The following is a 12218-nucleotide window of genomic DNA, read 5'->3' on the forward strand; positions in this document are numbered from 1 at the left end:
CTGGAGCAAAGGGACAGACATTTCCATCGCATCCCCACCTGCATAAGAGCTGGCCTTTGTTGTTCTGCTAACCAGGGGAGTCCCCACCACAGGGCAGAGCTGGAGCTGTCCCATGGCCACCCAGGGATGGGGGCACCATGGAGGCACCACATTTTTGGAGAAGCACCTTCCTCCCTAACTTTCAGGGCTTTCTACTCAACCCAATCAGGAACCTAAGGGACAAGCTGAGAAAAACCCCAAAGGGACCCTCACAGACTGGGAATGACCCCCCTCCCTGGGCCATGCTCAGGGCAGGGAGTGGGGATGGGGTCAAAGCTGTCAAGCCCAGGAAGTAGAAGCAGAAGTGCAAGTCCTTAGGGATGCCTGGAGATGAGCATCTTCCTGTCCTGTAGGACGGCAGGAGAGGCTGAGGACCTGCAACAGTGGGGAGCTGGACCCCCACAGCAAGGCCCCCCAGGGTGTTGTAGACCATCCACTCTCCATGGCCAGCACTGGAGATGAGTCCCATGCTGCTGAATTCAGACCTAGAAGTGATACTGCCAAACCCCTCATCACAGTGGGAACATTAATTGCTATTGGGGAGAGAGACAAAATGCCTCGGTGCTGATCCTGCTACAGCCGCAGCTGTAACCTGCTCCCAAAAGTACAGGAGGGGGCCAAAAGCTGTCATTAAATAGCAAATCAATGGGTTGTCCAGGACAGCTCCAAAGGGCAAAGAGTTGACAGCACAAACCCAGCCAGTAGAAATGGTTCACACACAAGCTGCTTGCACGAAGGGAGCAGGAGACCTGCTGTGCTGCTTCATGGGGCCACGCAGGGCTGGCTGCCACCTCCATCACCCTACCTTTCACCCACAACTACTCTGATAGCATCTTTGTGTGAATGATCAGGAGAAAAGCTCATAGGCTTGGCTGTAGGAAGTTGTCTTAAGTTGACACAACTAAAAAAAAAAAAAAGCTGTAGCTCCACTAATGACAAATTACATCAGTGGAGGAGCCTGTCCACACTATCGAGGCAGGTGCATCAAATAATGACTCTTTGGATAAATAACATCCAAAGTCAGTGGAAAAAAACACAGACTGTGCCGAACTGAAACCTCATAAACCCAACAGCACAACAGGCGCTGTTCTTCATACCAACACAAATTCAGGTGCCTCTGTGGAAGCTGATGTTAAAACAAAGGAAAGAAGAGAAACGGGTGGTCTCAAAGAGGGGCAGGACTGCTGCTGAGCACCCCTGCACCTTGCCCCCACAGCTTCTCTAGGGCTTTGGAGAGCCTCAGGGCACCATGTGCTTCAGCTGAGGGGCAGCCAGACCAACAGGGCTCCTCCTTCGATGGAGGCTGGGCAGCATCGAGGGGTGACACCAAAATGTGAAACAAAACTGTGTGTGTGTTGGGGGTGGGAAGAGACAACCCAGCCCTAAAAGAGCCAGGTGTTTGTTGTGCTGAATGAACCATTTTTCCCCTAGCCGATAAGCTTTAGTACCAGCAAGAGCCTGGCTGGTGTAAATAACCACACAGGCATAGAGGTGGGTGGGCTTTGCAGAGCTGTGCTGGTGGCACCAGGAGACGAGGACACCGAAAGGCAAGTTTTCAAGGCATTTCAAACCTTCTGAAGATGCTCTCCAAGAGGGCAAGCATGTCCAGGGACAAATCCTGCTCCATGACAGTTCACAGGGGATCAGACCTGATTTGGCTCTCCAGCATGCCTCCTCGGGGCTCCCATGAGGGAGCTCACCTAGGATTTTGAAAAACAGCCAGAGGATCTCAGGAAGGGGGGTGCTGGGAAGGGACCTGTCTTCATCCATCAGCTCAGCAGAGGCATCCCATGAATCTGCACACCAGAGACATTTCCTCTGTGCTTTATCCCTTCCTCTGTCCCCTTCCCTCCCAGGGAATTACCCCGAGCAGCAGAGGAGCTGATTCCCCCCCAGCTTTACAGGAAGGGAAAAGCACATCCATCTCGGGAACAGCCCGGCTGCTCCACAGAGCCTTGCAAGCTGGAGGCCAGTTGGCCACGCCAGCAAAGACTTAATGATAATGGTATGGCTTGTGCAAGGCGCCTGCTGACCGTATATGGCTCCACGCAGCTGCAGTCTGTCAGACCCCGTGCACCCTGGCACGGGGACCCAGCAAGGCAGGGCTCCCCCCACCCTGCTGGGGACCCCGCTCTCTGCCCAGCACCCAGCCACCAGCCTCAAGGGCTGTTATCAGGCATGACATCCCAGGCACATCATCTCTGCTGTCTGACCAGACCACAGACTTGGATCTGTGTCCAGTTTCAAAAGCATTGCCTTTTCCAGGTCTGTGGTGCTAAACTGGGGCCAGCAGCCAGCAGCATCCCCAGGGCATTGAACAGCCATTTTCTTGGAAAAGTGCGGGCTAGTTTTGTAGAAATCCAGCTGATATCTGGGCAGCAGTTTGCAGGCTGTCCCCAGGGATGTTGCAATCATTGGGCCTAGCAGTGTGCAATCGTGTCCCGAAATTTAAGGACAAATGCCTGTGAAGGATGTCCCCTTTCCCTTCTTCAGATGAGGTCAGGGAAGCTGAGCCCTTTGGCTCTGCCACACTGGGTTCTCCAGGAGTGGGAGACCCCCTCCATCTACCTGTGTGGGGCTGGCTTTCCTCCAGAGTGCCATGCAGATGGGCAAGGGGAGCCCCTCCAAGGTACCTGCATGCCCTGGGGGATAAGCGCTCCCCATCCCACGTCCCATCCCACAGCACTGCATTGCACAGCAATCAATAAACTTTTAGTCCAATTCCAGAACAAACTGGGGTGCAGAAAAAAAAAGTGCACTTCAGACAGAATTTTTGCTTTTTCTCCTCCCAGAGATTGAGAAAAGAATGAGTTTGTTCCATTTTTCTGCTATTAACTCTTTCTTGCAACCTTTCCTTCCCTTTAATCAAGTCCACTTAGAAATAGAAAACACTTCTTCCATAGGAAATATGGAAGTAAGCTGAAATGAATTCCCCTGGGAAAAGCCAAGACTGAACCCTCCAACGTGCTCATAACCAAAGGGTGCTTTGGAAAGCAGGGAAGGATCAAGTGCCAGGTTTCCAGCTCCATCTTCTGCAGCCGGGGCTACTTTGTCCTTTCACACGGTCCCAGGAGATGCCACAATTAACAAGCACTGAAATTTCCCTGGTTGCAACAACATGAAGCACACTAGTGTCCTGCCAGCTGGCTGCATCACCTTCCCCCTGCTCCTGGGGATGTAAGCACCCAAGACTTGCTAAGCATTTGGGATGGTGAAGGCATTTGCTAGGAGAAGTTTCCATGTACTCTGGTTACCATGGGCTGCACATCCCCAGGCTGGCTGTAGGACCCCAGCCCTGCAAGGTGCACGACCCGGCTTGCCTATGTACGGCTCAGCTGCATCCCAACTGACTGCCCCATCTCCATGCTCAGACCTGCACAACAGGAGCAGCTGTGGTCTGAGCCGAGTGCTGTGCCAACCACAAACCCCTCTGGAAAGAGAGTGGCTTGTGGTGTTCCTGCACATGACAATTTAGCTTCCCACAGCAGATCTCTGCAAGACGAGGCAGCAGAGAAACCCCCCTGAGCAGGAAAGCATCACCTCTCCCAGTATGGCAGCTTTCCCAGCACAAGCGGGTGGTGCCTTGCAAGCATCCTACCATGGGCATAGAGCAGGCTCAGCAGCACCAGAGGAGGGTCTCACACTCAACCACCCACCTGCAAAAAGACCCAGTGGAAGAGCCAACCCATGCCATGAAGCATCTTTCAAATCCCTTGACATCAAAGTGGCACCTTTTCTTTGCCTAGCACTCGTATCGACCCTGCAAAAGGCAGGACAGCCAGGATGCGGCGCTTCTCCTCCACTTGAATCGCTGGCTCATCTGACCTGGCTTGAACTTCCCCACTGTGCAGTTTGCCAGCTGGGCTTTGGTCCTACCAGTTTGAGCTGGCCTGGGGTGACCCTTCCCTCCCTTCCAGCACCATTTGGGGACATGCTCTTCCCTTCCCCATCAAAGCCTTCCCAAGCCACCCCATGGGGCCACCGCCAGTCCAAGAGGGGGTTTCCAGCCACCCCACTGGTCCAGCATGCATGGGGTGTGAGTGCCCCCCCCCCCAACTCTGCAGACCCCTTGCTTGCCAGGACACAGCACAGCTCCACCAGCAAAGCCACAACCCCACACCCAGGCTGGTGTGGCGTGGGTTAATATTTTCCCCGTTACCTCACGCTGGCCTCTGGTCCTATGGAAAAAACAAACCATCTGGTAATAATATTTCTCTAATAGCTGTCTGAGTCTGTGGGAAAGCTTGGCTCAGCTTCTTAGGAAAGATGAGAGGGTTGAGCAAGAGGGGAGGTTGCGGATGCGGCGTGGGAGCTGGAGGAGAGGAGATAATGCTTTCGGGCTCCTTTTTCTGGCCCCCCCAGCTCTTGCAGGGATGCTTTCCTTGTGGGGGTGCTGCAGGATGCTGGGACGTCATGCATTCGGGATACCAGGAAGGGCCTCCCCATGCTCTCCTGGTGACAGAGTCACACTCTCTTCCCCTGCCCCACCATGGAGGCTTGAAGGCAAGCAAAGCAAAACTCACTTTCAGGTTTTTTTTGTTGGTTTGTTTTTTTTTTTCTCCAGTGAAAATGTACACTTTACACTCAGAAAATAGAAACAGCCCAAAGCGTAGGCTTTCTGGGGTTGGGAGCATCATGGTTTGGGGATAAAACCGGCCCTAACCAGAAAGATCAGCAGCACCTGCACTATTCTGTTCTTGGAGAAAACAAAACGGAGAGGGAGGGGGAGGCTGGTTTTCTGACAAAGCTAGAGAAGAAATGATGGGAGGTATTGATGCCCGAGAATCACTGCTTGCTAGCTTCTGGCCGAGCCCTTGGCAGGCAACCGTGATTGCCCCAGCCAGCCCGCGCGGTGTCAGTGGCAGCCTGGGACATGCCACCCCCAGCCCTGGGGACACCACTGCTGGGACAGGGGACAGAGCACCCTCCTCTCCCACGCAGCCTCTCATGGAGCACATCCAGCAGGCACAGCATGAAAACCGGGTGGAAAAACACGCACTAACCCCTCCAGCAGTTGGGCGGAGAATATTTTCCATTTCTCTGCAATAAAATGCGTCACTTGGGCGATTCCCAGGGAGTGGAGCATGCTTGCCAGGCTGGGCACATCTTCCTGGGGAAGGGAGGCACCAGGCGCTCGAGGAACAGCTGAGCAGCCGGCAGACACAGCCCTGGCTCCAGCTGGGGGGACTGGAACCCCCAGCTGCCACCCAGCGACACACTGGGGGGTGGCACAGGGCTCCCCTGCCCTGCAGCTTGCAGGAGATGGGCCAGCCTGCATCACCAAACTGCAAAGAGATGAGCTACCTGGGTAGAAAACCTGGTTTTCCCCTGCCATGGATTACAGCACCACTTCTAAGCCCCCCTCTCCACACCCATGCGGATGCTCGGCAGCTTGTTGGTGCACAACAGCACCTAGGACCGGTCCCAGCAAGCCCCAGGCGGAAGGGGTGGCACAAGGCTGGCAGCGCTCCCCATCCTCTCCTGAAGCCGCACAGCGAAAGCCCCGATGCCCACACGGTGCCGTGCTTCTCCTTTCACCCCTCGCCTGTCTTCCACCAGCTTGTCTTGTCTTTCAAACTGCAGTGATGCTATAGCACAGCTCATCTCTTTCGCAGAGCCAAAAAACCACCCCTAATTGCATTCATTTCATTCCTTCCTGCTCTCAAGTGCCCTCCACTCCCCTGAACATACTTTCATTTTCCCTTGGTGTAGGCAGCAAGCCCCAAAGCCCTAGGAAGCACAGAGGTCTATCTTGCTTGTTGGATACCCTCCAGATAACATACCTCGGCTGGCTTCAGGGCTCAGTGCAGGGCAGAACCCACCCGACACCTTTCCATACCTTTCCAGGGGGGATGATCCACCCCAACCCAGAAGCTTGCACGTGTCTGGCAAACTCCCTGAGGTCCCTGTTAGCCCCTTCCCAGACCGTTTCTGCTCCCAGTTTTTTCAGCATGCACCATTTATACTCGTTATTTTTACCACTTCAGCAGCCATCACAGCTTCTGGGGTGGCTGTCCCCTTCGAGAGCAGTCCTAGGATGCAGCAAGGCCTGCAGCTGAGCTCTCTTTACACCAGAGCCAGATCCAGCATGCAGCCTTTTCCTAGAAGTATAAAACAAGACAGCTACCCTTCCTGGCAAGGACGCCTTCCCAGCCCACTCCAAGCAGTGCCAAGCATCCTCTTTGGATCTTTTGCGGACAATGAAGAGCAAATGTAAACCATCCAGCCATTTTGCTGTCCTCAAGCCTATTTCCCCTGCTCCATGCTTAGCCGCGGCTGAGACAGCAGTGATGATGCTGAACTGGAGGAGAGGCAGGGAGGACAGCTATCCCTCAGGGGCACCACTGAGGAGGAGCAGCATTCTTTGGGGGCAGCCCTTGGTCCTGCAGACACACACCCTGCCTGGGAGAGCCCTAGCACAACCCCCTTGCAAAGGGACAGGAGCAGCCACCTTTTAAAAGATACCAAGCTGGCTGGGGGGGCTGGAGCACAGGGCACTGTGTATAGGGGCAACAAGGAGAGGCTGAAGTGCTCCATTCTGGAGCAGAATCAGGGGTTACAGAAGAAACAGCAGATCAGAAGCCCCCAGCACAAACTGCAGCAAGGGAAATCCCAGCAGGTCGTAAAGATAAGGATCTCTCCTTCACAGCTTTATTTTTTTAGCAGAATGGCCAAAGGTAAACAAGCTGTTTCAAATCTCCAAACACTCACCCTCTCAGGAGGAAGCCACCAAGCACTGCAGCCAGTTGCCCTGCAGCAGAAGGCTGGAGGCAATGGGGAGGGGGTGTGGGGCATCTGCATCCCTTAATACCTTCCCATGGTCACAGATGCTTGCTTTGTGCTTCAGCTGATGCATCCTGCAGAGGAAAAGCCAGTGCATGCAGGTGAAGGACGTGGGTAGTTATCATCCCTCCACATCCCACCTCTCCAGCCTGGGCAGGGATTCAAGCCCTGTGGGTGGGCAGCAGTATTTGGGGCTGAGCTCCAGGTGTTTGCACTCACAGCTCCAACGGCTCCTTTCCTGGGGCTGTTCCCACCAGGGACTATCTCTGTCTCCATCTCCGTCTCTGGAGAGTCCCCTAGCACTGGCAAGGGTGCATGGCCATGCAAGGCGCTCATGGATGGCCCATGGCTTGCAGGGAGGTGGGAAAGGAGCCCTGAGCCAGGCTGGCCCATGTTTCCTGGAGCATCGGTCTCAGTGGGTGATACCCCACTTTGAGAGGGTCTCCATGGTGCCACTGCTCTAAGGAATGGGACAGGAGTGGGGACAGGGGTTTTTCTCTAAGCAAAGGCATATGACCAGCTTCTGGGGCAGGAGAAACCCAGAAAACCTGTTTTTTAGGGAAAGGTGGGTGCCAGGCCTGGAGCTGCACATTGCGGGCAGCTTTGTGGCTTGCCTGAGCCAGGCACCGAGCTGGGCTGGCTGCTGGCACCCTGGGCACTGACACACCACAGGAGCCAGCACAGGTAGCAGTGTGCATCTCCAGTCCCCAGCAAGCGTTGCCCTTGCTGTGTCACCTCATCCAAAATAAAGAGATTTGTGAAGGAGAGCAGGAGCAAAATGATTTTTTCTAGGCAAATTCCCATCTCAGGCAAGATAACAGCGTGCTTTTAAGGATGGCGCCAGCTGACTTTTTACCGTGGCAGCTCCCTGGCTTTCTGCAAGCAGGCAAGGGTGGCTTTTCTTCCCATGGTTGCTCTGGGGTACAGATGCTCAGATAAGGTGGGAATGAGCACCTTTTTTGCCTGTGGGCCCATAATGCTGACTACGAGCTGACCGAGACCTCCCCAGATGGTGCCACAGGCAGACACCCCTATATACGGCTGGTGCGATCAACCGTGGGGCTGGGCCCCCAGCGAAGTGGGTCCAAGGGATGGCACAGATGAGGGGAGGATGACTTCCCACTTGGAGGCACTTGGGGCAAGCACCAGTGCCCATACAGATTTGGGACTAGCGCTCCCTGGGGAGCGGGTTTAGCAAAGGTGAAAAACACACTCACGCATCAACGCTTGGGCTCAGCCAGCTGCCAAAACCCAGAGGGGCTGCCTGCCTTCCTGCAGCCCCTTTGCAGGACCAAATGGGAGCAGGGGTGATGTACACTGCAGAAAATACAACTCCAAATGGAGAAAAAGGTTGAAATGGTCATTTTTGCCTTTGTTTCCCTATGGGGCAGAGGTCCAGGCAGCCAGTGCTGGTGTCTCCTGGCTGCCTGGCTGCATTTCAGCCTTGGGGCTGGACCGGCTGGGGACGGAGACCCCCGCTGCATCGGGGCAACATGCAGGGCCGGGGACAAAGCTGGCAGCTCCGCTTCTGATCATCACGGGGCGATATCGCCTGCTTGAGGCTGACTTTACTGCAGGGCATGGGCATGGAGGGGCACTGCCGGGGCTGGTTGCATGGCAGAGGGGGCAGTGCTCTGGCATCGCTTCTCAAGTGAGAAATTAGGCATCCCAGAGAAAACATGTGCCCTGACGCAGCCCAAAATAGCGCTGGGTCTGCTCCAAAGTCCAGGGCTGTCGCGTGGTGGCCCGGGGGATTGGCAGCTTGAGAGCTGCCATTGTGTAGGGCTGGATGGGCAGCCTGTACCCCCTCCGAATTGCTGGCGGCCCCTGCCGTAGGCTGTTCCCATCGTGGGGCCCAGCAGTGAGTCACGCTTGCTATAAACATGTCTCCTGATGGATAATGAATCCCGGCCGTCGCCGCCTTCGGGGAAAGCTCTGGATTTTCTTCACAGTGCTCCCCCCTTCCCGCTCCCCCTCCCCTCCTGGCAGCCCCGCTCCCGCACGCGGGATCATTTCCTGATGCTGAGTGGAGCCAGGGCTCTGAGGCCCTTTTTCCAGCCAGTCGTGGTTTGCTTCGCGGGCTGTGTGGGCTGAGTTTCCCCATTAACCCTTCTGGGGGGACAGAGGCTTCTGTGCCGTTGGGCGACCCCACAGCATCCCATCACCCTCCCTGTGGATGCCCCACTGCCCAAGCCATGGCTATGCCGGCTGAGCAGCGTGCGCACCTGCTGGGGACCCCCTTTTTGCTCTCACCCCAACATCCTCCCGCTAACCGTGGAGGGTACCTCAAGCAACAAAAGCTTTATTGCAATTACACAATTAAGCCACAAAATACATTGCAAAGCAGCAGGGGAGTGAGAGTGATAAAGAAGCGCAGAGAGGGGAAATGCTTGCTTGCAGAAGCAGGTACTGCTGCACGCTGGCTGCAAGCTGCTGTCCTCCTGCGAGCTGCTGCTCAAGCCCCCCTGTCTCGCTGCTGCCCCATACCACAGCCGAGGGAGCAGTGTCTGTGCAGCCACGGGCAGGGGGCTTCGGGCAGCCGGCCCGAAGGGTGCCACGGAGGAGAGGGAGAAGCTCATGGGAAGCCAGCAGTGTCTTCGGGGGGGGTCTCAAGCGTCAGCCACTGGCACCACGTCCACTGCGGCGCTCCAGTCAGGTGGTGAAGGTGTTCCTCCCGTGGGGATCAGGGTCTGGAGAGCTGGGGGGTCAATCAAGGGAAATGGTCAGGGCTCAGCCAAGGCTCCAACACTGATGCCTCCCCCTCCCAGCCCCAGCCATGCCTTGGGCTATGCGGGCACGTGGCCCTGCACAATGCCCTGAGCAACTCTCCAGCATGATGCTGAATTCACCTGCACCCCAAAGGCCAAGCCTGGGTGAGCCGTGCCCAGGCTGAGCTCTACCACACCAACAAAACCCTCCTTTTGCCACTGGAGCTCGCACCCGGACACATCCTACATGAACACCCTGGGCTGCCGGGTGAGCCGAGGTGGTTGCCTGGCGTGATGTGAGTTTGCCTTGTGGGCTCTCACTGAGTGCTGAGAGTGGCTTTTTGGGAGCTCCAGAGGAGCCATCTCATCATATTGAGGCCACAGGCTTTGCGCAGGGAAAATGCCTTGACCCCACACCACATGCTGTGGGGTCTCCCCGGGCTGAGCATCACTCCTGCCTGCCTGCCTCTCTCTGCCTGCCTCTCTCTGCCCCGCAAATGTGGCTGCGAGGGTGATAACCAAGGAGAGCTGGTGCTGCTGGCCCCCATCAGCCCAGGCAGCGAGGTTTGGGGGTGATGGACAAGGGCAAGTGCATTGAGGGCTGGAGGTGATGGGCAGGAGCCAGCAGCTGGGAGAGGAGCACTGGGGAAGGGCACACACCCCTGCCCCACCTCTGCCTGTGGACAGTAGAAAGCTTGTGAGTAGGTTTTGTGCTTGGTGTTGCACTAAGGGAAAAAAAGCACACCCTGCTCGTGTTCTGGCCACCAAGGAACCGAGGTCATGCAGCCCCAGGCTGCCCCAGCAGAGCGGGAATGAGCATCACAGGCTGAATCTTACAACCGAGGTACATGAGCACATGCACACGAGCAAATATTTTTTTCCATCCAAACCCCCCAACCCGAGCATTGCTGCGTTTAAAGATGCACTGTACCATCCTGTGTGTCTTGAAATTGTTGCGTTTCAACCTGAAATGTTTGGAGGGGAAATCTACTTGAGGCAAGAAAAGAAATATTAGTAGGCAACTGAAAAGGTGTTTTAAACACAGAGATGGTGGTTTCACTGGGGTGTCAGGTTTGCATCTTTGACTGGCTTTTTATAGGCAGTGGGAAGCAGCACACCGTTCCTCTGCAGCGTTCCCATAAGAGATTTGGGAGCATGGCTGTGTGCTGAGTAGCACACAGCAACATCCCTTGGGAAAACCATAGCACCAGCTGCAGCAGTAGCCTCTAGCCTCAGGTTACATCATTGCAATGTCTAGGTGGGAGCTCTTCCCTGAAGGACCCCACAAACCCCCCCCCCCACACCACTAAATGAGAGCTTTTGGGTGAGCACATCACAAAGGTACCTTACTGTCCTTTGCACTGGGAAATCCTGTTAGATTTCCATTGGGGTTTGGCCCTAAGTCATGCACGCAACCCTGAATTCAGGGGTAATGCTGTTCCATCCCTCCAGCCCGCTCTCCCCAAACTCTTCATGCTTGGCTGTGATGCCATGCCTGCGCTTCCCTGGAGCATCCCACGGCCAAGAGTCTTATCTGAAGAATCAAAACCCAGAGAGGCTCCAGAGCCAAGCAGTGCTCGTCCCTTTTTTGGTCCAGATGCAAATGCTCTTAGACACAGGATTTACTCCAGGAATAAATGATGCTGCTGAGACACTGCCCACAGGGAACCAGAATACAGCACCCTGGGAGTGCTTCAAATACTGGAGTCCTCATGCACATCCCAGCTTTCCCTTTCGGGATCAAAGCAGTTCCTTCTAGAAACAGCACATGTGTTTTAAATCAGCAACAGGCCACGGTTGAGCATGGGGCTCAGAAAAGAAGCCTTCTCCTGCCGCTCCATTTTTATCTCACTCATCTCCTAGCTGGTTTTGTTCCCCATGTGCAGAGCCGACACAAGCACTGTTTCTGGGAAGAGACATCCCTGCGGTTAAACTGCCTAAACACGGATGTGGGAATCCAGGGCCAGTCTGGTTTCGCACTTGGCTAGATTTAGGCTGCGGGATGCTTTCTGAGCAAGCGGGTGTCTCTTGTTCCTCTTTGCAGGAAAACTGTGCTGAGGCGGAGTGGGGGTGGGGGGGTGCTGCACATCTGGAGTTGAAGGAGTTGCACATCTGGTACATTCAGTACTTCCTAAAAGTCACTGCCACGTTACCCTTTGGATGGAGGCCTGGGGCTCGATGCATAGCACAGCGGATTAAGATCTGCAGCTGCATTTTTTTTTGAAGGGAAAGCAAAAATAATCCTCTCAGCAGAGCCTCAGAGCCCCGTGATATCCAACATGGGAGCAGGGGAACTGCACCAAGACTGTGACCTTTCTGCAAGTCATTCCACCCTGAGCTCTGTGCTTATGCCAGATGCTGCAGATGCTCCTTCCGCAAGCCAAGGCATGGTGCTCCCCGCCTGCGCACACTGACCTCCCCGGGGACAGCGAGGGCTGGAGACCCTCGGGACCTTTCCGGCAAAACCTTGTCCTTCTGTTGCGAAACACCATGCCAGTGAGACTGAATGGGCTCAGGCCAGCGTAAGGTGGGGGCTTGTGCCGCCAACCTCATCCCTTGGTGCAACTGGTATAACTGGAGAACGTGGGGACACCCATGGCCAAGGGAGCTGCTAGCCACGTGTGCTTGCCCAGATGGGCTAGGGCGTCTCCACGAAGGTCCCAGCACTGATGGGACGCTTCCTGCAGT

The 12218-nt window shown here is 55.4% G+C and overlaps 1 protein-coding gene across 32 annotated transcripts in view; it reads right to left on the bottom strand.

The window, feature by feature from the left end:
* Positions 1-9108: 9108 nt before the first annotated feature.
* PCBP3 (poly(rC) binding protein 3) overlaps positions 9109-12218 on the bottom strand; it is a 63915-nt gene continuing 60805 nt past the window's right edge. For all 32 annotated transcript variants that reach the window (XM_030017797.2, XM_041124594.1, XM_030017805.2 and 29 more), the window contains one exon: positions 9109-9520. In XM_030017797.2, the coding sequence (XP_029873657.1) occupies positions 9475-9520 (46 nt within the window). In that variant the 3' untranslated portion in view covers positions 9109-9474. The remainder of the gene's footprint in view (positions 9521-12218) is intronic.

The sequence above is a fragment of the Aquila chrysaetos genome, chromosome 6 (assembly GCF_900496995.4).
Source record: "Aquila chrysaetos chrysaetos chromosome 6, bAquChr1.4, whole genome shotgun sequence".
NCBI classification, from domain to species: Eukaryota; Metazoa; Chordata; class Aves; order Accipitriformes; family Accipitridae; genus Aquila; species Aquila chrysaetos.